Raw genomic sequence first — 26,879 nt, 5'->3', positions numbered from 1 at the left:
GAATATTATTTATCACCTTCCCCCCAAAACTCCTCCACTCTTCCCCATCTCCAGGCAAACACTAATCTACTTTGTTTCTAAGATTTGCCTATTTGTGGATATTTTATATAAATGTGTTTTCTATAAACACATACAATATGTGTTTTTCTTTTTTTTTAAATGGGCTTCTTTCAGTTCACACGACAATCTAGTTTTAAGTTGTTTGACCTCAATATTCTGTCTGTGAGGATAAAATGTCATCCTTGAATTCTTTTATGAGTTTGAGGATTGGGTACAATTTTCATGACAGAAAACTTAAAAACTGGTTAAAGCAAGAGGGCTTTTCTGCGCCAGGTATGTTAATCCATTTTGCCAATGTTAATATACAAGATTGTGCAAGCATGAGCCACGGAACAATGTGTGTCCATGGATCCCTAAATTGACATTGTCCAGGAGAATTTTGGGGGAAAACAAACAACAACAAACACACTGCAAGTCACAAACAGGATCCATTAAAAGACAAGTGTAGTTTAAATACTTATGAAATGTAGTTTAACAGTTTAATTGCCCATCTTTGGAAAACTGGTGATTGAAGAGTATTTAACATAAATCCATATAAATTTGTGTTTCGTAGATAGGGGGCCTTTCTGAGCTAGAATCCTTAGGAAAAGCAAATAGGAACTTTACAGAGAAAGTAAATTCTCCCTTCTGCCCTTTCCCCCTCTTTTCTCTGGCAGGGTTGATACTCATTACAGTTTGCTCAAATACTTGGAAGAGAATTTAGAGCCCTCCCCCCAACTTCTGATTTTAAAGCCAATAGATGATGAGGTTTATTTGCATATTTCCAGTCACATAAGCAGCCGTGCAGTGGAAACAGTGTCAGACTCCATTCTCCCTTCTCCTCCTCAGAGGGAACCTGCCACTTCTAACTGCCCTGCCCTCCGTTTTAAAGGGCAACTTGCCTCACGCTGAACCGCGCCTCCAGCCTGCTCCCGTCTCAGGCTCAGCTGGTCCAACACTGTTCGCGCTCCTGCCAGAGCCCTGTAGCTCCTACAGAGAGCCCTGCCCGGAGATGGAGAGCAAAACCCTGTTCCTGATGGCTCTGGGCATATGGCTCCAGAGTCTGACCACTACCCGTGGATGGGTGGCTGCCGACGACAGTAAGTTTTGCGTGTACACTCCCCTCCACCTGCAGACTTCACTCTGTGGCCACTTCCACAAGTTACAAGGATGGGAAGGAGGAAACTGAAAGGGGTTGCAGAGGCACCCTGGAAACTTTCCTAGCCAGAGCGCCAGGCCGGGAGAAGAGTCACTGGGCTGGGATCCGGGAGGGGCAGGGAGGGAATTCTCCCTCCGATCTTGCTAGAGTCTTGCTGGAGTCTTTCCCTCGTTGATCCTTCCTATCTGGCTGAGGCCATATTTCCGGGTACGTAGGCTCAGAGAAGAGTAGCGGGTAGCATGAAGGGCGGACAAAGAGAGGTCGGAGGAAGGACTTAAATGGTGGAGATCCATAATAACTCTCTCGCATGCGGGCTCTGGAATGAAAGGCGCGCGGGTCAAGGTGACCCTGGCGCAGCCGCGACCCGGGCTCCGGCCTTCGTGAGCACCGACAGAGTGGCGGCTTCTGTAAGAGAAGGCCACGAAGAGGAGGGGAAGAAGCGTTGTGGGTATCTTAGAAGCACCGGGCACCAGCTCTCTGCCTTGACAGCGTAGTGGGGGACTGAGTCGCGTAGGTGGCAGCGAGTCCTGCTGTGCCAGCACCCTGCACCCCTTCCGGAGCTGGGAAGCTCGCCAGTTTCCTTCCTTCCTTCCTTTCTTTCTTGCTTTCTTGCTTTCTCTTTCTTGCTTTCTCTTTCTTCTTTCTTTCTTTCTTCCTTTCTCTTCCTCTTTCTTTCTTTCTTTCTTTCTTTCTTTCTTTCTTTTATTGAAGAGGGAGAGAGCGTGCATGAGTCGGGGAGGGGCAGAGAGAGGAGACGTAGAATCCCAAGCAAGTCCCTTTCAGCTTAGAGCCCCACGCTGGGCTGAACTCAGGAACTTTGAGATCATGACCTGAGGGGACTGAGACACCCAGGCACCCCTCCCTAGCTTCCATTCTTGCAGATGCAACTTTTCTTAGCACCCAGAAAACCTAGGGAAAAGTTGACCCTCCTGATAACGTGTCGCAGGGACTAGTTGTCTGTCGCCACTGACTTGGGGGTTACGGGTTTTGCAATTGGCTACCCTTAATGTCCTGGGAACTCAGTCCTGCTCTGACCTGAGAAGCAGCTGCTAGCAGTGGGGCTTCAGGGAGTTTACCCTTGAACCGCAGTCACCACCCTGGAGCCCCTGGCTTGCTAGGGTTAAGGTGCTACAGGAGAGATGTGAATTTCTTTATTGTAGGGAACACACAGGCCCAGCTCCAGACCCTTCCACTATGGAGGCAGCAGGCCTGCCCTTGAACTTTGGTTCATCTAATATGCAACAACAACCAAAAACCAACTGAAGCAAGTTATAAAAGGAGGCAACATTTTTTTCTCTCTTCCCTGGTAAAATTGCAGTTAGGTCAGTGTCACTTGGATGTGCTCTCAGGTAGCATGTCCACAGACGTTCAAGTTATAGTTAAGTTTGTCCATGACTTTTCAGTTGAAAGTTTATTTCAGCAGTGTGTTGTGATAGAACATTTTTGTTAAGGTTATTTAAAAAAAAGTAGATTTCATTAATATGATTGAATAAAAAAAGTATCTTTTCTGTCAGATCAGTTTAAGAATATTGGAGGTTCAATTAGAAAGTCTTAAATATCTTATATAGTGTCATGTTCCCTTCATAGTTCCAAGAAAATGGTAGGAACAAACTCCAAATTCTTATTTAAGAAAATACACCATGGTGTGATGTTCCTTTTACCATAAACACCCGAATATGTGTTGTCCACAGTTTGTTTTTGCTGGCTCCTTAGCAATTCATGACCCTAAATTCCTGGTCTAGTCAGTGTCACCTTTCTGGTTTTTAGATTCCTAACTCTAAAATGAGGAGTTCAGACTGCACTCAAAATTCTCTTAGGCTGGGGCGCCTGGCTGGCTCAGCCGATGGAACATGCAACTCTTGATCTCTGGGTTGTGAGTTTGAGCCCCACATTATGTGTAGAGATCACTTAAGAAAATAAAATCTTGAAAAAAAATTCTTGTAAGTCCCTCTAATTCATACTCTTTGATTTAAGTAGACACTTTGTGATTGATGAATTAAATTGGATTTTAACCAACACGTGCTTTTCCTGGCTGTAAATGTATTAAGGGAAGAATCATTTTTAAGTACACTTGAAATTAATCCCTCCTATCCTTCCCTCCCACTCTCACTCCACCACCCCCCACCCTTTATATTATGCCTTTCCCATCACAGCAAATTTCTACCCCTTTTCTCCTCCAAATGAATTCATCTAGGAATGTAAGAATTTCATAGCCAAAGGATACAAGTGTGAGAGAATGGTAAGCAGCACCTTCTCTGGGCTCTGCCTTTACTTATTCTTGATTTTTTTCTAAGATGAAAGTAAGGATATGAGGCACTACCCTCAGGCTCTTTGTTCTTGGAGCCACCTCAGTCTCTGCAGAGCCTCATTAGGAAACTTGAAGAGCTAAGCAAGGAGCATATGGGTCAGTGCTCAGTAACTGCACTTCTATTTGACCTGCCATAGTGAATTTCCAGGCTAACATGTGAATTAAATGTGATGGGTGATGACAGCAAAATAGCAGATTCCACATAAATAGAGTAGAGCTCAGCACTGGAGGGATGGATGAATAGTAGTATTGAAAGGTGGGAGTGAGACACAGGGGAAGAGTTAACAATGGGAAATTTTCACTTTCTTTCAGGCAGTGTACTTTTAGCTTAGCCTTCCTTCTTTGCTTTATTTTGGGAGGAGAAATTGGGCTATCTAGTTTACTGCTTCTGTTTTCACAAACATCTTTTCCATACAAATGAAAAGCAAATCTGTTAGGTGTCTACATTGGAAAAGACTAATCAATTCCGTCAAATAGGATGTTGACTTTTTTTCCCCTCACCAAACTTTTTTTTTTTTTTTTTTTTTTTTACCCATTCAATTTGGTTTTTGGCACTCTGCAGAAGCTGCCTGAGTCAGTAAGTATGACTATCAGTTTCAGAGAGAAGGTGAATTACTGATGAAGTCCTTTAGGTGTGCGTGTGTGTGTGTGTGTGTGTGTGTGTTGAGGGTGGGGGGGTGATTAGAAACTTAAAGGGAATTGCATTATAATTGAACTCTTGTACCTCATCTTCAAATGCACGCTTATCCTATCCATCTGGTAACTGTGAACTGCCTTTAGAATATCTTTTCTGGAGAAGTGTCTATTCATGTCTTTTGCCCATTTCTTCACCGGATTCTTTGTTTTTTGGGTGTCAAGTTTGGTAAGTTCTTTATATTTTGGATACTAACCCTTTATCTGATATGTCATTTGTAAATATCTTCTCTCATTCCTTTTTGTAATGAGAGGATTTGTAAATATCCTCTCTCATTGCCTTTTAGTTGTGCTGATTGTTTCCTTCGCTGTGCAGAAGCTTTTTATTTTGATGAGGTCCCAGTAGTTTATTTTTGTTTTTGTTTCCCTTGCCTCTGGAGACGCGTTGAGTTAGAAGTTGCTGTGGCCAAGATCAAAGAGGTTTTTGCCTGTTTTATCCTTGAGGATTTTGAGGCTTTCTGTCTTACATTTAAGTCTTTCATCCATTTTGTGTTTATTTTTGTGTATGGTATAAGAAAGTGGTCTCCAGGTTCATTCTTCTGCATGTCGCTGTCCAGTTTTCCCAGCACCACTTGCTGAAGAAACTGTCTTTATTCCATTGGATATTCTTTCCTGCTTTGTCAAAGATTAATTGGCCATACATTTGTGGGTCCAATTCTTGAGTCTCTATTCTGTTCCATTGATCTGAGTATCTGTTTTTATGCCTGTACCATACTGTCTTGATGATTACACTTTTGTATTACAGCTTGAAGTCTGGGATTGTGATGCCTCCTGCTTTGGTTTTCTTTTTCAAGACTGCTTTGGCTATTTGGGGTATTTTCTGGTTCCATACAAGTTTTAGGATTGTTCGTTCTAGCTCTGTGAAGAATGCTGGTGGATGGAACTAAAGCGGATTATGCTAAGTGAAATTAGTCAGTCAGAGAAAGACAAATATCATATGACTTCACTCATATGAGGGCTTTAAGACACAGAACAGATGAACACAAGGAAAGGGAAGTAAAAATAATATAAGAACAGGATAGGGGGACAAAACATAGATACTCTTAAATATGGAGAACAAACAGAGGGTTACTCGAGGGGTTGTTGGAAGGGGGATGGGCTAAATGGGTAAGGGACATTAAGGAATCTACTCCTGAAATCATTGTTACAGTATAAGCTAATTTGGATGTAAATTTAAAAAAAATAGAATTAAAGAAAAAAGAATATCTTTTCTGGGATGCTCAATATTTCTTCTTTCCTAGGAACAATAACATACCCTCCATAAATTTACCTTTAAAGCGCTTTCACCTCTCAATCTAATTTCATCTCTGTGAGTTATTATCCATGTTAAGTAAATACCTTGTCTTTGTTTATACACTTAGAATTTTAGCTATTTAAGAAGTTAGAAATAAAGATTACATAGTCAAGAAATACATTAACTTGTAACTTGCCTGGTATCCAAGTCCTACCTTAGTGCTGAATAAAGCCATCTGATGGGAACAAGTCAGAGTGGTTACGTTGCTATGATAAGTTGAATTCAGGATGGAAGCACTTATAAAGGAATATACCTTAGGCAGCCCCCTTCCGACTACCCTAAGGTAGCTTTAATTTCTAAGGGGATCTGATAAAAAAGATCTCTATCCCCTTAGAAAGATAAGTGCAGTCATTAATATCATTTTCACGTATGGAAATCAGTAATTCCCTTAGTAACAATTGAGTCAAATCACTTCATCTGTCTGGCAAGAGCAATTCTAGTGTATATTGGAACAACTAAAAGTAACAGCTGGCCCATATCAATTGTGTGAAAAGATAGGCTTGGAAAGTACATTCATCTTTAGGATGCTGAGACACTCTTACAAACACCAGCAGTGTGAACATTTCTGTCAGCATGCCAAAGAGAAAGAAAAACTGACTAAACACTAATACCATTTATGATCATGTATAGAACTGACATAGAATTGAAAACAGCACACAGCATATAGAGTGGTGCAATCTTCCTGTCAAATGCTTCATTATGCTTTCTGTAACTTAAAATAAAAACTAATCTCCTTGAGAAGTGAAATAAAAGTCTCCAAATACAAATTTGTTTGAGAATGTAGGAATTTCCTTTTTTTTTTAATGTAGAAGTTATGTACCGAACAGGAAATGTTGGTAGTGGAAAATTGGACCTCTCAATGGGCTATGCAGGTAATCTGTATAGAATCTATGAATTTAATAGACTTTTTTTCATGGAAATTCACAAAGCTAGCCTTAATAATTTCTGAGAATATCCTTAGTTATTTCAAAACCACCAGCAACTCTAGGGCCATCATGTTGCATAACTCTAGGGGAAAATAGACCAAAGTGAGTGGCATCCTCTGGAGCTATGTAAAGCAGTAGTCTTAAATAACAGTTTAACAAATAGGTGGTGGGTGGGATATGTCTGCCAGGTCACTTGGATGATTTCTACTTCGAAAAGATTGATAATCAAATATGTTAAAATAAGATTATTGAGGAAGGATGAGTTATTTGATGTGGAGAGATGAGACAAGGTGAAACTAATTTAGTTTGAAATTTTCTAAAGCGCTTCCTAACAATTAAAAAAAAACCTTCTTGGGTATTTAGAGCAGAATAAGATTTAAAAATCTACATTTTTTTCTACTATCAGGCAAATAATAAGGCCATCAGAGTACTACCTGGTTAGGAAGGAAAAGGAAGATCTGCATCTTCAAATAAGATGGAAGGCCAAGTGTATTTTTGATGGGTGAATGGCTTTCAAGTGCAATTTTACTATCTGTAAATAAAAAAAGCCTTAAATAGCAATAGTTTACCACACTCTCTTATTTGAATAAATTATCTTAGAATGTTCAGGTGCTAGAGATGAGAGAGAGAGAGGGAGAGAGAGAGAGAGAGAGAGATATCAACTTGTCACCTATAATGAATGACTTAGCAAGTAGCCACAATATTGCTTTAGGAATTTTAGAAAATAATTAAAAAGGAAAAAGTTGACCAGTACTCAGCTAGCTACATGAATACCTGTATATTCATTATACCATATCATTCTTGTTTTTATTTTGGCCTGGATTTTGCAATGTTATTTGAAATTACAGATTTTCAGCATTTGAATTGTGAAAAGAGTAAATTTAGATTAAGAAATTAGAAGTACCAATTATTTATCATCTGAGTTTTAAGTAGAGGAATCTAAAATCTACAAATTATTACCATTTTATAGTAAATAATTTTTAATTTTTTTCTTGACAAGAAAGTAAATAATTTCCCCTAATATAACTTCCCTTTGATTGTGTTTGCTTTGTAGAAGAGTTTGATTTTATTTGCAGCAAAATTTATTTCAAGCATTCACTGTGGTATTAGATGAAGGTTTATCAAAATTTAGAGTTATTGTCAAGAGATTCAAATGGTAGGCTGAAGTTTATTTCTCTCCTTATTCACTTTGGGATTGACTATGAAGAATCAAAGTGGATTCTTTCCCAAACCTGCTTTGCTGTAGTTTTGTAACTACAAAGCTATAAGCTATGACTTTGTGTAAAAGACAGTAAAGACATAAGAAATAATAGAAAAAAATATTTGGGTAAAGTATTAACCAGTTCACACATAGTATATGCATTTTTGAACAACCCACTAAATGATTTTTCAAAAATATTTTTAACTGAGGTACCTTGCTATGGGGGTGGGAACAACTTCATATAAAAACTTCCTCAAGCTTCCAAATTTTCTTACTGCTATTATTTTTTAAAGTTATGTTATTGCAAAGGAAACAACCTTTTCTCAAGCCTATTATACAACATTTTGGGAAAAACATTATGTTGATATAATCCAATATTGAAAGAGGGTGAAAAATAATATATGAAATAAGTGGAATTTTACAATGCAAGAGCCATGAGCCAATGTTCTTTAGAAGAATGAGTTTTGAATTGTAACCAAGAGACCTGGATTCTGGTCTCTGTCAACTTCTATTACTAATGGAGAATTAGTCATTCTCTTGCTTAACTGACTGAGCCACCCAGGCACCCCAAGTCATTCTCTTTCAATCTACATTTATTAAAAAAAATAGAAATAAAAATATCATTGGTGGTAGTTGCTTATAAACCTAAAACATACCATAACAACAAATAAAACAAACAACCCTCCAATTAGCCACCTATCCAAATTTTCCTTTTCAGGAATTACAGGAGGAAGAGATTTTATAGATATCGAAAGTAAATTTGCTCTAAGGACCCCTGAAGACATAGCTGAAGATACTTGCCACCTCATTCCTGGAGTGACAGAATCTGTGGCTAACTGCCACTTCAACCACACCAGCAAAACCTTTGTGGTGATCCATGGCTGGACGGTAAGACAGTCTTTTTAGAAAAGAGATTGGGGTGACCCAGGCATCTTGACTCCGTGATGAGTTGTTGGGAACCCTGTGATGAGTCTTCATATATCCTGTACTTCTGCTTGCTTTCCTATGGCCTTACTTCATTTTTATTAAAAAAAATTTTTTTTTAATGTTTATTCACTTTTTGAGAGACAGAGCATGAGTGGGGGAGGGGCAGAGGGAGAGGGAGACACAGAATCCAAAGCAGGCTCCAGGCTCTGGGCTGTTAGCACAGAGCCTGGTGCGGGGCTCAAACCCATGGACCGTGAGATCATGACCTGAGCCACCCAAGCGCCCCTCCTATGGCTTTACTTTAAACTTGAGTACAGGCAATTCTGGCTCAGGGTGGGATTATGGAATCTAAAATCACAGGTTCATGAGTATTTTCCCCCAGATAGTGCCTACCTTCATTTTACCACAGTCCCTAGTTGGTGCCCTTGAATCAGCCATTCTTGTGAGTTGGGAAAACAAGGCTTTGCTCACCTACAGAGCAGAATGTACATTTTCAGTTTAGGAAACCAGTACACACCTGGTATGATCCTGATTCATGTAGCACATTGCCAAAGCACATGCTTTCCTAAGGGAAACAACCTGTCAGAGGGAGGAGAGGGTTAGAGTGGAGTGAGGAAGTATTGATTCTGGCTCTGGCTTTGCCATTCTCCAGCTCTATGAAGTGACTGATGCTACTTCTTATCTCTGGGCCTCAGTTGACTGATGTGTAAGACAAAGAGGTTAGACTAATTGTCCCTCTACTTCCAACATTCTCCAATTGTAAACTTTAGGGAACTTTTTATAGATGACAGAGGGCTAGCCAGGGAAGTGTCATGCAAAATGATTAGAAAAGGTGAAAACTGTGGTTACATTTAAAGAATGTGAATAGGTGATGTGGATTAAGGAGTGCACTTGTGATAAGCACCAGATGTTGTATGGAAATGTTGAATCACTAAATTTTACACATGAAACTAATATTACATTGTATGTTAAGTAACTGGAAATTAACGCTTAAAAAAAAGAAAACAACAACAACAAAATAAAGAATGTGAATAAAGTAGTACTCTCTAAATATGTGGCAGTCACTTTACATGGTTCAGTTCTTACTTAACTACTTCAGTTGGTTTTTAATATTTTAAAACCCCAGTTAGCAGATTTCATCTTTTATATAAAAAGGAGTTATATAAAATGGGACGTTAAAGAGAAATTATCTTTCCATTATGTCGGAGCTTGTGAATATAGTAAAGATACTAAATATATCCTAATGAGATGAATTAGAGAAGGATTGATAGACTTCTAGTCTTGACTTATTTTCCTGTGTAACTTAAGTACGTACCATTCTTATTAACAATATAGGATAATTGCTATAACTTTATGGAGATGAAGGCGACTACTAACAGAATTTAGATGGATGTTTATTTTTTAAACATCTATTTACTAAGTTAACATAAATTACATATCTTATGATAAAATTATATATTCAAATTATTAACATGGATCTTTTTATATTTAAGAGATTCAATAAGAAAAAGTAATTGTTGGTAGTTTTAGAGATGTTTTGATTGTATATAGAGTTTTAATACCTTTGTAAAAAGTATAATAAACTTAATAAACATTTTATATGGCACAATAAATTGAATGTCTCAGACCTCACATTCTTATCTCCTGAGAGAACTTGATGCTTTAAGAATTTTTAAAAAGCATAGTTCCTTCTCATGCAAAGATGACATAACTAACCCAGTATCAGTATATAGTGCCAATTTCTATTATGGGTCCTTCTGCCCACTAAACCCACCATATTCTTCATATCATGTGTCCTGACATTTTGAGTGCCTGAGTTCAGAGGCTAGGCCATTGGCTGTGGGACTGACTTTCATCATAAAAAGCTAGCTGGTTGGTCTATTCAGGAACTAATCTAGCCATAGAAAAGCTTCAGTTCAACTGTGAATCTGAGAATCAAAGATTTAAAAACTTTGTGCTGATTTAAGGAACCTTAGAAAAAAACCCTAGAAAAACTTTTTAGAGTTAAAGAAGGTTTCTTTTACACCCCTTTGTTCAGGGGTACTTACAGCAGTATTTTATGTTGAATTAAAAAAGAAAGGAGTATCTGTTGGGATGAGCACTGAGTGTTGTATGGAAACCAATTTGACAATAAATCTCTTATTAAAAAATAAATAAATAAAATAAAATTAATACAAAAAATAAAGTTCTTCCTATGATTAAAAAAAGAGAAAGGAGTAGATTCATTTTTAGACAGTTAATAAAAGTATCAGTCACTGTAGAAATAAGTTGGGTTTTTTGCTCTTTGATAGATTGCTTAACTTGGAAACATTGATAGTACGGAAAAACTTATAATAGGAGCTTAGAGCAAGCAAGATTTTTCTGCCTTATCTGAGGTAAGCTGTTCAGCAACTCAAGATCATAAGACTAAGGGAAATGGGGAAATTCTTTAGTTTTGCCATGGAAAATCCAAAAGAATGCTTAGCATGTAGTATGCTTAGGGCACATCCCAGAAAGCTGTTTAGACACAGCTGTCCTGGAGCTTTGCCACCTGCTTAGGTTTCATAGACCAGTGCACTAAGCACAGAGTTCTCATTGTGGTAGGAGGCCCTCACGCCAGCTGAAAGGAGGAGTGGTTAATGTTTCATTCTGAAGAACTGACATCATCCTCTCTTGAAAGGCAGTTGAAAAGTGTGGCAAACCCCCAACCACTAAGAGAGGAGAAGAGAAGACAGGACCAATTCACAGGAATTTGAGGCTAGGTCGGTGTTCTAGCCTGTTTCCTCAAAGACCCAGACTGTGCTTAGACTTAAGGCAGCCTCACCGAAACATGTTCAAAGAAGGTTTATTAAATGAGTTTCTAATGAGCCAACGTCACCTTTGTACCTTTTTTTTTTCTTTTTCTCTTTATGCTTGAAATGGCAATAGCTTTAATTATATCACTGCAGGTAGATTGGAAGTCAGAATGGTTGCAAGAAGACATTTATGAGGTGGTGGGTAACTTCAAGATCATCTGAATCCAACTCCTTTGTTTTGTAGGTGTCCTAAAAGGTTAAAACAGTGCCTACATTCATAGAAGTAATTATTGGAAGAGCTGGGACTGGAACCAAGATCTCCTGAGTTTCAGGCTTGCTTTTTCCTACCACAGCAATGAGGTGAAAAATTGTGCAGTTGTTAGTGTCAGGAGTGAAACAAGAACTCAGGTTTTGATAGTTTTAGTTTAGAGAATAAAGTAAACAAAATGGAAGCATAAATCTGAAAGAATCCACCATATAAGATCAAAGTTCCAAATGAAGCCCACTGGTTTGGGAATTCAAGACTCCTATATTTGCTTTTGGAATTATTCTAAGAAGAATATAGGTTTTATAGATCTCCCTTCAAAAGCTGCCTTAAACATATATTTCAGAACCTTCTTTGTTGAGTACGTATTTGAGTAACTTTTACTATGGCTACAATATGATTTCTATCAGGTCATGGTAGAGGTGGGGAGATTTGGGGATTTGAATCAAGTTACTGCTACATGCAGGCTCATGGAACGATGGTGGAGAATTTTATAATGTGCTTTTTAAAAAATGTGTTTTGATTATTTTAAAGTGTGCATCTTTGCAGAAGTGTCTGATGTCCTCTCTGAAAGCATAAATTAAAATTTTACATAAAAAAAGTTAATGTGAGAACTCTATAGTTCTTTTGACTTTGAATTTTGGGGCTTTCTTAAACAAGAGGTAAAGAATTACAGTTGGCAGTATCCTTATCTCCAAACAGAGCCAATCTAATTTGAGAAATGTGACTATTAAACCTCATTAATTTCCATTCTGAAAATTAAGAATTTGAGAGAACTGTAAAAAAAAAAATCTGAACTGAAACTGATCATTTTCTTATGTATTAACAAACAGATTGATAAATAAATTTACCTTCTGTTAGAATTAGCGTGCTTAAAACTTTTTTTCATCAGCACATCAAATGTTGTATGTAAATAAATGACTCTTAAGAAAAAAAAAGTGCATTCACATCCTCCAAACTAATTTTGTTGGGAATAAGTTATTAGCCTAGTTGAAAGTAATCGAATTAAATTATTATAAAATAGTCTATAGCTCCAGTGCAAAATTTTAACTTATTCAGATTGATCTTTCATATAAATTACTGGTTTTACAGAATTCATAAACCAAGCTTTTAAAAATTGGTGGTGTAAACCCTAGTCTGCCATTCCTCACCTCAACACCCTTCTTTGGCGTACTCAAATTTGCCTCATAAAGGGGAGTCACAAGTCTCTGAACACTGTTTTGCATAGTTTGAGTTTTCTTCCTGAGTTAATGGACAACCTTTCAGATTTGTTTGTTTTCTTTCCATTCAGCGTAAGTATATTAGGCTGTCATATCTATAACAAGTTGTATGTGGGTATTTTAAGAAAGCTTGCATCATCCTTTTCAGGTGACAGGAATGTATGAGAGTTGGGTGCCAAAACTTGTGGCTGCCCTGTACAAGAGGGAACCAGATTCCAATGTCATTGTGGTGGACTGGCTGTCACGGGCCCAGCAGCATTATCCAGTGTCTGCGGGATACACCAAGCTGGTGGGAAAGGATGTGGCCAAGTTTATCAACTGGATGGCGGTAAGATTGGGGGAAGAAGCCTTACATGTCCAAAACAGATCTCTTGGCCAGAGTGGGACAAATGGCTGGTCTTTGTTACTTTTCATCTGGGGAAATTCAAATCTTCAGAATAAGCATGGTTATTTTTCAGCCAGAAAGCAGTATTATGATAAGAATGATAAAACTGTAAAGCCAAAGCATAGTCCTGCCCTTCCCTATCGATATTCTCATAGTGAATAGATCTGGTGAGACCAAGAAGTGACTGGGCAAAACAGACAAAAGCTTGTTATTTCAGGGCAAAGGGAAGATGTCAGGTTCAGCCAAATCCTTCCTTACCAGTTGACTGGCACATGGAAATGTTATCTTGGCTTTGACCCATTAGAATACCAATCTCTTTCATGAAAGTATTAATAATACCTATTGTTTAGTGTAGATTAAAGATCCAGATTTTTGTTGAGGGTTAGGGGAGTGATGGATTTGAGCTGGGAAGAAACTGGCAAGAAAAGTCTGTAGATATGAGATGGCTAAGGGTCAGGACTTCTGACTTAGCTGCCACTTTTATTCACTTTTTTCCTGAGGTCATCCTCTGAAAAAATTATCTTTGAAATGTATCTTGGCATTGGTTGAAAGGAAGCTAATACTCTGACAGGGCCAAAATATTTAAGCCAGATATGTGGAGGTAAAAAATAAGCTGTGTTTATTGGACTGACTGTTAGAAGATAAAAGTTCTTGGGGTACCTGTGTGGTTCAGTCGGTTGAGTGTCCAACTCTTGATTGTAGCTCAGGTTATGGGCCCAGGGTTGTGGGATTGAGCCCCGCATTGGGCTCTTGCCCTGAGTGTGGAGCCTGCTAGAGATTCTCTCCCTCTCTCTCTCTCTCTCCCCCTCTCCCCAACTTGAGCACACTCCCTGTCTCTAAAACTAAAGAAAAAAAAAGATTAAAGCTCTTTTCTTGACTCTTTTGCCTATCAGGAAAGTGAACCTGGGAAAATCAGATCACCTGCCTCGACCTCAGGCTTATTATCTATTGAATAAAGAGGATGGACTATATGTGTCTGCGATCCATTCCTGCTATAATATTTTCTGGTTTTAAGACATTTCCTGGCTAACTTAAAGAATAAAGTGATGTAGGGTATTTAGAGTAGGGAATACTGGCTTAAAGTTAAATATATATTTAATATATGTGTGTATCTACATATAGATACACACACATATACATATATCTACATATAAATATACAGCTATACATACACATGTACATGCATACATATATTTTCAGATAAATGAAAATTCACATTTCCATACATTTCAATATCAGATATATGGAAAAAGTTTGTAACTTAAATATGTTGTTAAAGAAAGAGAAAATCTCAACACCAAAGTGTTTCTTTGATCTATACCACAAAATTTAAATAAGTAGAATTAATTTTCAATATAGCCTGCATTTCCAAAACAATATTTTTCATTTAGTTTTGATCTTTTGTACAGAACTGTAAGAACCCCTTTTTTCTTTTTCTCTTCCAAAGGAGGAATTTCACTATCCTCTGGACAATGTCCATCTCTTGGGATACAGCCTTGGAGCCCATGCTGCTGGCATTGCAGGAAGTCTGACCAATAAGAAGGTCAATAGAATTACTGGTAAGAAAGCAGTGCCAGTAGTCTATCACAGAAGAGTCGAGATGCCTGTCATTTGGAAATAGAATAAAAATGTTTGTCAAATATATCTATATGTGTGTGGTGTTCCTCTCTGCTTGCCAAGCCATTTGATTATATTATGGGAGCACTTTTTTTCTGGAGAAGGAGAGAATATGGGCACTAGCTGTCCTAGACATACCACCTACTGTCAGAAGAAAGAGCAGAGTTAAGCACAAAAAGCCCAGTGGTCTCTGGGAAGCTCATTTCCATCCTCCCGGGCTCTGTGCTTTGGTGTTATGTATGTCACATTTCACATCAGTACTGGGATAAATGAAAAAGGACCAACACCAGAGCCTGTTTGGAAAAAAGAAGGCAGTCAACCAGGGCAAAGGTAGTAGATGATTTGGCATGCATAAAGAAAAAGAACGAACTCACCACTCTTTGAAGTCCTTTTCAACAGGTTCAAAAATAATTTACAAAAGGAGATCTAGCTGTTCTGAATGAAATTGCTATTTAATAGCAAGTTTCAGAGACTCAAATTCCTTTCAGAAAGAGCTAAGCCTACTTCTATGACTCTCAGTAACTTAATGATCCAATCACTAGGATAAGGAGCTAATAAAAATCTATGTGGCTGCCAGTTACATTCAAATGAACAATCGAATGCCAAGGTGACATTAGCATTGTCTAATGCTAATGGAGACTAAAATTAATGGGAATTAAAAAATATGTGAGGTCTTTTTTTTCCCCCTCATTAAGGACTAGATCCAGCTGGACCTAACTTTGAATATGCAGAAGCTCCAAGTCGCCTTTCTCCTGATGATGCAGATTTTGTAGATGTCTTACACACATTCACCAGAGGGTCACCTGGCCGAAGTATTGGAATCCAGAAACCAGTAGGACATGTTGACATTTATCCTAATGGAGGCACTTTTCAACCAGGATGTAACATTGGGGAAGCTATCCGTGTGATTGCAGAGAGAGGCCTTGGAGGTAAATATGATTTAGAAGTTAATTAAACATAAGTGTTGTTCTTAATTCTTATTGACTCAGTCTTCTACCCATTCCCCACAAGTATGCAATGTGTATGCAAATGTGTATATTAAAGTATACACATTTAGCCAAGATAATTTCTGAAGAAGCTATCATATTCAGCATAATCGCCTTTATACCTTAGTACTTCCTTTGATCAGATAGACAAACATTTTTTTCTTTTATGTATTATATTATAGACTACAATACTGAGTGAGTACTGAGCTTCCAGAGATAAAAGAAAAGAAAGGTGAGATCTATACAAGAAAACTCCATTGCCTTGGATAATAGCAGCATAAAATGACTTCTGGCACATGTTGTTATATTCTGAATATAGTTGTGAAACCATAAGGTTTATTTTGAATTGATTGAAAATAAAGGGCATGTTAATTAGTCCAAATTAATTTTGTTAGCCTTTTAGAGAGAAAGTAAAAATAAGAAACAAATCGCCATTCTCTAAAAATAAATATTCCAAAATTTAAAGAAGAAAATATAATTTAATATTGTCCTAATATTTACTTCAATAATCATGTTTGTGTTAAATTTGTAATTTGTTTTAAGGGATCTTTGCATCTTTTGTGGGCAATTAAACTTACCTGTAGATATTGACTATAGGTCTTTTGTGCACATGTTATAGGACTTACAGCATAATGCTACTATTTTTAATTGTTATAGAAGCTTATGGTAATAGATACACTTTTATTACATTACTGATTATTTCTGTGATTCATGTAATGCAAAAATCAGTAGTGACACAACCTCCAATTATACATAGAATCTATGTTAAAATACTATTCATTTAATAATTCTGCCTTTTGTGATATTGTTTCTAGGTCCATGTAGAAGTATTTTATGTTTTCAATATAAGAGAAGGATGTGACAAACTGGGGGAAGTCAACTTCTGCCTTGAATGTCTCTTACTTAGATCCTCATAAACATACAAATATAAGACAGCAGAAAAGTCAAAAGTTCTCTGCAAATTTGCAATTTTAACACTCTTAGAGATAGGTAAGAAACTCCCATCAAGAGTACCTCCTTAAATAGGACTTACATCAAGGAGTCATAGGACTAGATTCTTAGGTAATTTTATTCTGACACCACATTTAACTAGTTTAGACATGTGAGATGAAACACTCATTGTGGACTTTCATGGAATTAAATTTTCTTTTTGTCTCTTGTTCTCCAGATGTGGACCAGCTAGTGAAGTGTTCCCATGAGCGCTCCATTCATCTCTTTATTGATTCTCTGTTGAATGAAGAAAACCCGAGTAAGGCCTACCGGTGCAATTCAAAGGAAGCCTTTGAGAAAGGGCTTTGCCTGAGTTGTAGAAAAAACCGTTGCAACAATTTGGGTTATGAGATCAATAAGGTCAGAGCCAAAAGAAGCAGCAAAATGTACCTGAAGACTCGGTCTCAGATGCCTTACAAAGGTAGGCTGGAGAATGTTGTAAATGAGGAAAATCAGTTTGATCATATTTTTTTATCACACTCATTGCATCACATGTACTGAGTCCATTACAACAGAAGTAGTGCAATGATTTTATTAAACCCTGAACCCTCACTGTATTTCTGTTGCTAGAGAGGGAGTTGTACTGGTCCATTTTACTGAAGCTCTCAATTCACATTGCCAGTAAGGCCCAGGGTACAACCTGCATTAACCTCTGTAATAGTCTTGCTTGCCACCCTTCTCTGTAATTGTGACCATTAGCATGGGCTAGCCCATTAGAACCAGGCTCAGAGCTCATTTGAAACCATCTATCTATCCAGGGCCAGAAAACCAAGGCCCAGGAGGCCAAATCTAGCCCCTTACCTGCTTTTGTAAATAAAGTTTTATTAGAACACAACTACACACATTCATTTTTTGTTTTTAATTGACTAAGGGTGATTTTGTGCTACCACAGTTAAGTAATTGGGACAGAGACTGTATGGCCCACAAAGCCTAAATTATTTACCATCTGGCCCCTCACAGAAAAGGTTTGCCAACTCCTGAAGTTTGCTTTAGGCAAGAGCTATCTGTATTTTAAAATTCAACTATTCCTGGGAGAGAGAATATACCAAACCTGTAAGATATTTCCATTTTGTCATTAATTTGTTCCCAGGTGAATTTCAAACTTGGCAGCTTATTTAGAGCAAGATTTATACAGATTGAGGGGAGACAAGAAAGAAGATAATTAGGTAAATCTAGCAAGAGGAACTAATCCAGAAAAGCTAATTTATGTGGAGTCCAGGGAGAAGTCCAGGGGAAGGGATGATACTGAAATACAGTTTTCCAAGGTAAAAATGTATCTGATAGAGGCACCCACTTGTAAAGTGTGTTAGAACTTCTGTAGAGGTGCATTTGGTTGCCCAGAGGTTTAGAGCAGCAATAGTTCAAGGAAACCTTTTAAGCAATGAGGAAGCCTTTAGTTTCCCTGACTTTTCAGAATGAGAAAATGTGTGTGAGGTAGATAGGAGGGTGGAATCTTTTGGAGACCTGGTGGGTATTACTCATCCCCAGGCATCCTGCTCAGTGCCATGCAGTGCTCCATCACTGTTCTTGGGGTCACTGCAGCAGTATCAACTTCTCCTGCTCTGGTCTATGGTGAGTCCTGCAAGGGCTCCACTGAAGAGAAACAGTTTCTCTTCTACTCGTTAGTAGCTGTGTGTTAAGCCTGCTGTGTTTCTTATCTCCTTAACCTCCCTCCATTCCATCTACACAGGGGTTTTAGTAGAGATAGAGAGAACAGGGAGGAGATGATGTAGAAGTTCAAGTACTTGCTTCCAGAAGCTCTCCCAAACACTTTAAGAACTGGCAGTCTTTATAGCCTCACTGATGATTCAATGAATAAGTTTTATTGTGAGCCTGCTATAATACCTACTCTGTGCTAGATGATGGGGGGATAAAGAGGATAAACATGATCCTCTGACCTGAAGGAATTTACACATAGGGTAGAGTGTCAGACATACTCATAAAGCATGAAAAAACACAATCACAGTGTTCCATTAACAAATGCCAAATATGCTTTATACAGATATTCAGGGACAAGATGGCCAAGGAAGGGTATAGTTCATGAAGAAAGAATCATGTGTAGTTTGGTTTCTTGATTTGATTTCCCTTGTACCCAATCAAAGATGACTACAATCTAGGGCTGCTTGACAATTCAGATATACCTAGATTCTTCCTATGCACTGAAATCACACTTTTCTAAAAAGGAGTGGAATTCAAGGTCTGAAAATTTGAGTAACAAACACTGTACAGACATGAAGAAATCTTTCCAAGCCACAGTGATGGTTGTGTGCGAGCACTTCTTATTTAATCACTAGTGAGGTAGTCTGTGGTTCTGAATTGCCTGCTTATTTGGGGGCTGTGATGTTTCCATAAAAACTGATTAGCACTTGTTCCAATTTTTTCCTTATAGTCTTCCATTACCAAGTAAAGATACATTTTTCTGGGACTGAGAGTGATACACAGACCAACCAGGTCTTTGAGATTTCTCTGTATGGCACTGTGGCTGAGAGTGAGAACATTCCTTTCACCCTGTGAGTAACCACTTGGCATTACCTCCAGCATGTGGGTTTATCATGGCACTGCTAACTGCCTTTGGTCCCTAGAACAGAAGAAGAGTAGAAAAAGAGATATTCAACAGAATTTTTAAAAAGTGTTTTATTTATGCAATTTGAGAGAGAGAAAGAGCATGAGCAGGGGAGAGACAGAGAGAGAAGGAGAGAGAGAATCCCAAGCAGGCTATGCACTGCCAGTACAGAACCTGACACAGGGCTCAATCTCACAAACTGTGAGATCATGACCTGAGCCAAAATCAAAAGTCAGATGCTTAACCAACTAAACCACCCAGGCGCACCACAACAGAATTTTTTTTTTAAGAAAAAAGCTTTATGGAGACACCTGGGTGGCTCATTCGGTTAAGCGTCTGCCTTCGGCTCAGGTCATGATCTCGTGGTTCGTGAGTTCGAGCCCTGTGTTGGGCTCTGTGCTGACAGCTCAGAGCCTGGAGCCTGCTTCAGATTCTGTGTGTCTGCCCCTCCCCTACTCATGTTCTGTCTCTCTCTCAAAAATAAAATAAACATTAAAAAATTAAAAAAAAACTATGACAAAAGATATTCACATTGTGCATACAATAGCATAAATTAGAAAATAAATAAGTACCCAACATTGAGGCAATGGTTAATTGTGGTTTAATAAGTCACTAAAATCTATCTAGTTTCTAAAACCTATAATTATAGAAAAACAGGTAAAACATGGTGAAAAATGGAAGGTAAAATATGAAGTAAACTAAGAAAGAATAGAGAATTGTATGTATGCTATGATTGTAACAAAGTAAAAATGTTCACATAGCAGTACAGATTGAAAGGGGATATATGAAAATGAATATAATGTCTCTGAATGATTCATTTATGGATTTTTTCTTAAGAATTGTATTAAATAGTTCACACTTTTAGTGTAAAAGTTAGAATAGATTAAAAGGGTGTAGATGTCTTTTAAAAGTCACTAAATGCCATTGATCTTCATCTGGAATATTTTTTTGGACACTTTTTGTATTTTTAAGATATCTCCCAAACAACAAAGCTATTTATGCCTTGGGAGGAAGAAAAATGAAAAAAAAAAAGCAAAACAAAACAAAACAAAAAAACAAAAAAAAAAACCAAAAACAAACCCCCCCCCCCAAAAAAAAAACCACACAGAACTAACCAAATATGCTGATTTTTTATTCAGGCCTGAAATTTCTGCGAATAAGACATACTCCTTTCTAATTTACACGGAGGTGGATATTGGGGAACTGCTAATGTTGAAACTCAAATGGAAGAGCGATTCATACTTCAGCTGGTCAGACTGGTGGAGCAGCCCTGGGTTTACTATTGAGAAGATCAGAGTAAAAGCAGGAGAGACTCAAAAAAAGTAATTAAATCAATTTCTTTCCATTCACGTTAGGCTTACCCTGTCATTACCTTGGGAGGGTACTCTTGGAGCCTTCAACGTTCAGGTGGAACTTTAGTAAGCTTTGTATTTAAAACTATATCATCTAGATAATTACACCTATAATTTGGGGGAGGAGTGTTCTTTTATTATCATTACTAGGGAAGTAATAGTATTTCTGAATTTCATGAAAGAAAACATAAGCCCTGAACTGGTCATGATTATTGACCGAGAGCTGACATGAGGATCTCAGCTTCTATTTTAGCACTGTTTCTTTTTTTCAATGTATGAAATTTATTGTCAAATTGGTTTCCATACAACACCCAGTGCTCATCCCAAAAGGTGCCCTCCTCAATACCCATCACCCACCCTCCCTCCCTCCCACCCCCCATCAACCCTCAGTTTATTCTCAGTTTTTAAGAGTCTCTTATGCTTTGGCTCTCTCCCACTCTAACCTCTTTTTTTTTTCCTTCCCCTCCCCCATGGGTTTCTGTTAAGTTTCTCAGGATCCACATAAGAGTGAAAACATATGGTATCTGTCTTTCTCTGTATGGCTTATTTAACTTAGCATAACACTCTCCAGTTCCATCCACGTTGCTACAAAGGGCCATATTTCATTCTTTCTCATTGCCACATAGTACTCCATGGTGTATATAAACCACAATTTCTTTATGCATTCATCAGTTGATGGACATTTAGGCTGTTTCCATAATTTGGCTATTATTGAGAGTGCTGCTATAAACATTGGGGTACAAGTGCCCCTATTTTAGCACTGTTTCTTGCAAGTACAAAACAGTTGTGGAAAGAACCCTAGAGATGTCACTTTGATGTTCAAAGATTAAAACCAACATCTTCAAGAAGAATGAGATTCCAAGGTATCTTCATCCATCTCCCCAACCCCACCTCACATATATCTATAAAGAAATTGAATACAGAGCCCCAGGGATTTGAAAACTTGTACACTAAATTTATAGGGATTTTTGCAAACTATAGTGTTCCATTATTGGTAATAAAAATGACTCTTAGTGAAATAAGTCATACAGAGAAAGACAGATACCATATGTTTTCACTCTTATGTGGATCCTGAGAAACTTAACAGAAACCATGGGGGAGGGGAAGAAAAAAAAAGTTAGCGAGGGAGGGAGCCAAAGCATAAGAGACTCTTAAAAACTGAGAATAAACTGAGGGTTGATGGGGGGGGGGGTGGGAAAGAGGGGAAAGTGGGTGATGGGCATTGAGTAGGGCACCTGTTGGGATGAGCACTGGATGTTGTATGGTAACCAATTTGACAATAAATTTCATATAAAAATGACTCTTTAAATTAGGATTGATAAATTATTTCCTTCTGGTCATTTTCTTTTATAACAAACAAAACAAAACAAACAAAAAGGAGGTTGTGGATGGAGAGGCTCTGCAGAGCATTTGTTTCTCTAACAGGGCCAGTTGAAGGATGATTTGTGAATTCCTTAATGTAGATACAAAGAAGTGGTAAAGTGGATCTTGTATTATCTCATGGTGGAAGCCTTGTGATTTTAAGGTTGCTCCAAGCTGTCCAGATTGACTACCTTTATTGCTGAACTGTGATTAGGCCCTCAAATAACCCTATGATTCAGATGTATTGCTGACCAGAATGACCTAACTTTAAACAGTGAGCTATTAGAAATATCAAAACAATTAATCAGACTGATCATGTAGGATTTAAAGATCCTTGACCAAACCATATATTTGTGAACAGTTGTTTCTATTTTCCCTTATATGTTTACATCCATTTTATTCTACAGGGTAATCTTCTGTTCCAGGGAGAAAGTATCTCATCTGCAGAAAGGAAAGGCATCTGTGGTATTTGTGAAATGCCATGACAAGTCCCTGAATAAAAAGTCTGGCTGGTGAGCATTATGGACTAAAGCTCTCTGGATATCCTGAGCTTGCCCTCTGAGGGACACTGCTTCATACATTGCTCTTAATCTTATGACTAAAGACTTGCACCGATTCTTGTTAGAATCTTCAGGTGGTCTTTCTTAGCCCTTCCATATTTACACATCAGACTTACCCATTTACTTTTCTCAATACTTCCTCTTTTTTCTTCCTCTTTCTGTTCTTTTATTTTACTTTTTGGGCTGCCACAAAATCTTCACTGCTGCATTTTCTGTATTATATCTCTGCAAACTTTATGGATCCCGTATACAGAGCATATGACACAATAGTTATAATCATGGCTGAGGGTGTAGCCCCTCCCCAGATGTACCCAGGGGAGCAAAACATCAGCTGCAATACATAGGCCTTCTTTTTTTTAAGTTTATTTATTTTTATTTTGAGAGAGAGAGAGAAAGAGAGAGTATGCGCATGCACGCACATGCAAGAAAAAGTGGGGTAGGGTCAGAGACAGAGGGAGAGAGAGAATCTCTGTGCTGACAACACAGAGCTCCATATGCTGTTAGCATGGAGCCCCATGTGGGGCTTGAACTCATAAACCCTGAGATCATGACCTGAGCCGAAATCAAGAATCAGATGCTTAGTCAACTGAGCCACCCAGGTGCCCTCACATAGTCCTTCTTGATGCTCCAAGTGGCAGCAGACTCTAGGACAGAGAGCCAAAAGGGCAGCCATCAAGTACCCATCTCAAAATCACCAAAGATGGGGAGCTAATGGAGTTAGAATTCAGGAGATGGTTCTCTTTTCTATCTCAAAACAATCCCCTGGCCCTTACCTACATGATCTTTAAGACTAATCCACATGACAGTTGTCAGCCAAATCTTTCTAGAGTGTAATATTAAGTGGAGATTCACATGTGACCTTTCCCAGCCCCTCCTGAATTCTCACATTATCCTACTTTAATTTCTCTGCTCATTCTCCTGCCAGATTCTGAGTACTAATGGGTTAAAGTAAAAGGGGAGGAAAACTTTGATCATGTCATACAAACCAGTGGCACAAGAAAAGAGGGGAAAGGCTAGGCACAACATAATCCTGATGTAGGAAAAACACTTCTGATTTGTCTTCTCTCAGTTACATTTATAGACAAAAGTACAGAATAAGAATTTCCTAATCAGAAAATCATATTAAAAACCCTATAGGGAATATCTCTATTATTGTAAATTTCTATTTTATGATGTAATTTATCCATGGGTAATTATGGATTATATATAGATTAGGAAAAAATAGGCAAAAAGAAAATACAATCACTCTGACTCTCTCCTCCAGGGACAACTCCCAATTAACATTAAATGTATATTGTTTTAGACCTTCTCTATGTATATATAATATTTATATATTTTTTTCATTTTTTACAAAAATAGAATTATGACATACTTTGAACGATAAGATGAAGCCACTTTATGAAAAACATTAACGTAAGAGCACTCAAGATATATTTGAAATAGAGTAGTTAGTTAATGGTATTCAGCCAGGCAGAATAACTGAATATTTACCTAAGTGGAGACTGTTCTACTCAGAGGCTCATTGCTTTGTTTTCCCTCATCAAAAATCTGAGACAATTTCACATTTACTTTAACTTTTAGAAAAGGAATCCTAAATGAAGCTTTAAACATGCATTTATGTCACATACAAACATACACAAAATCACATATACTTATATGTTCTCCCCAAATCAAATACAACTTTAAATCTCTGTGTAAATGTAAAAGCAAAACCTGAAAGATTAGGAAATATCTCCAGCTATTTTAAAAGTATTTCTGGTCATACTATTTATATAAGTCACAATAATATATCTGAGAAAATCTAAGGGTACATTCTTTATCTGATAATAAGATTACTGAGACCACAGATATTTAGGCAGCTGTTTTTATACATCTGAACTTTACGCGGAAGTAATTATGAACAAGGCTTGTAACATTCTGCAGTTTTTCTCTTCTGTGACTATATTAATCAAAAGTTCTCTGTCTCTTTTCTTCTGATAAAACTCTTCAGAAGTTTCATTCCTCAGGAAAAGAAAATAATCAGCCATTTCATTTGGCAAGTTTTAGAATTAAGAATCTTAAATCATATCTTGTTTGAAATCATTTGGTTCAGTCCTCTGAAAATGATAGTCCTTATTGGGATATAGCTAAGTAGGTATTAGAGTGTCTTTCATTCCTACAAGCCTGCCATTATCCACATGTGATCCATTGTCCACATCTTTCCTGGGTATATATTCACAACCTTTGTTCTGATCTTCCAGTTGAATGCTTTTATATCATGAAGGTGGGAGGAGGGATGATTGTAGAACACTAAAGAGGTAATAAATTGCTCCTCCTCTTCTGCTTTTTCTCAGAAACTGGGCAAATCTACAGAAGGAAGAACAGAACACGAATTCCATGAAGAATGGAGTAACTTTTACATCAGATGCCCAGTGCTTTGGATGTTTCAAAGACAAGTTCCCTGAGTATTAATCCCAGCTCTGCTTTGTTATTTTAGGATATAATCTCAAATACAAAAAAAAAAAAGTGACTAATTCAATTTGAAGGGTATAGTGGCCAAATAGCACATCCTCCAACATCAAAAGATAGCAGATTTGAAAATCACTGTTTTGTCCTTTGAGAAAGAATTGAGAGCCATTTGGGCCCATGGTAAAATAATAAACCTTCTTTATATAGTAAGTTTAGTCAATAGCCTAAAGTTGAGTAGAATTTCATATTTTATTTGAAATTCTGCATTTTCTGGACTGATACCTTCTCAAAGTTTTCTCCAAGTCTGAATATAGAAAATGATTTTTTTTTGGTGGCATGAGTTGCACCCATTAGTGCAAAATATGTTTTTTTTTGTTTGTTTGTTTCTGTGTTTTCCAGGATTTAACCAGGGACTAGTGACTTGGAGAGAGGAATAGAAGATGAAGTTGATAAATCACTGAAACTTTAAAACATCCCTGCAGTTGGTTGCATCATTTCTAAGTTACCAATTAAAAGAAATATAAAATTTAGATCAATTCAGTCTTAATAGGCTTTATAGTTTAATCTCTCCCCCTCCTTTGTCTCAAGATTGTATTTTAACAGCATCTTCTATGAGCCTGCTATTGCCAGCTCACAGATAATTTTAAACATGGGGAAAGAAAATGATACCACAATTTCATTATCAGATTTCTGAAATTGTTTTCATCAGTTTGGGGTCATTTAATATCTTATAAGCCCTATTCAATTTTAAGTTTATCTCAGTCATGCTTTAGTCATACTTTGAGGATGTCTCTTTCTTCCCTGGTTTTGATAAGAAAATATGTGTTCAAGATCAAATTTTGAATCATGCAAGTTTTAGACAAGGACCATTTTTACTAAGTTAAGAGATGAAAAAGTATATTTCCATAAACAGTGGTTAAAACCATTGTGGGCAATTAAAAGAATCCTCAATCGCCATAGTTACATGAAATGCCATGAGAGTTATTGTTTTTAACAACTAGTCAATAGTGAGTGAACAGTTATTTATAAATTAGGTATCATACTTTCAGAATGATTTTCTCTATATTAATATGAATTGATAAAGAAGTAAAATATCTCAAAGGCTCTTGCTGGGAATCCAAACTGTAAACGTGTGTGGATATCTTAACATATATTCACATATGAAGCCCTGCATATGTGTTTATTATTCAGCATAGCTTGGAAAGTAAAAAATCAAGAGATATAGTATTGGGACATATTGGAGTAGAAATTATTCCAGAAATGCCAAAACTTCAGCCTTTCTTTTGAGAAATATAGTTATGCCTATATAAAGTAATACAAACACTGTGATTAATGTCAGCCAACTTGGAATGAATTTTTTCTAAAAATAAAATGTTGGAGATTTGTTGTTGTCTTCCCCCTTTATTGCTAATTCATTAATTTCCTGGATTTGGGTTTTGAACAAGGATACATAAACTTGAGAAAATATGGATCAAATCAGTGTATGGGCCTAGGAACTCTGACTTTTGCAGACTTCACTATATATGTATATTAACAATGCTTTGGCTTTAAATGTTATTTATTAGCTGTAAATATATGTGTGTATAAGTAAAGGGAGATTATATATATTGGAATGGCTGTGACTATCTGCGTTTATAGACAGGTGGTGCTAACTTTTGTACATGTCTTTATCAGTGATAGTCTCAATGAGCCAACTTACTCTGATGAAATAATACCATAAAGTAGGCTTCTTTTTTCTTTAAGGAAACTTAATTAACTATGTTCAGAAATGGAATCTGCTTTTAATAAAATTGACAAAATGTTATTTTAA

The 26,879-nt window shown here is 37.3% G+C and overlaps 1 protein-coding gene across 1 annotated transcript; it reads left to right on the top strand.

Moving 5' to 3' along the window:
- Positions 1-830: 830 nt before the first annotated feature.
- On the top strand, positions 831-26,879 carry LPL (lipoprotein lipase). The gene is made up of 10 exons (XM_015068753.3): positions 831-1,139; positions 8,339-8,508; positions 12,955-13,134; positions 14,639-14,750; positions 15,504-15,737; positions 16,963-17,205; positions 19,174-19,294; positions 20,487-20,669; positions 22,469-22,573; positions 24,955-26,879. Coding segments are annotated over exons 1-10 (1,437 nt in total). The 5' UTR covers positions 831-1,051; the 3' UTR covers positions 24,956-26,879.

The sequence above is a fragment of the Acinonyx jubatus genome, chromosome B1 (genome assembly GCF_027475565.1).
Source record: "Acinonyx jubatus isolate Ajub_Pintada_27869175 chromosome B1, VMU_Ajub_asm_v1.0, whole genome shotgun sequence".
NCBI classification, from domain to species: Eukaryota; Metazoa; Chordata; class Mammalia; order Carnivora; family Felidae; genus Acinonyx; species Acinonyx jubatus.
This window is presented reverse-complemented; position numbering and strand designations above follow the sequence as displayed.

Bases quoted from the DNA above. Each gene is read 5' to 3' on its own strand.
- LPL (XM_015068753.3), top strand. From the start codon at position 1,052: ATGGAGAGCAAAACCCTGTTCCTGATGGCTCTGGGCATATGGCTCCAG. The intron at 13,135-14,638 runs GTAAGATTGGGG...TCTCTTCCAAAG, and splicing joins AGTTTATCAACTGGATGGCG to GAGGAATTTCACTATCCTCT. The intron at 15,738-16,962 runs GTAAATATGATT...CTTGTTCTCCAG, and splicing joins TGCAGAGAGAGGCCTTGGAG to ATGTGGACCAGCTAGTGAAG.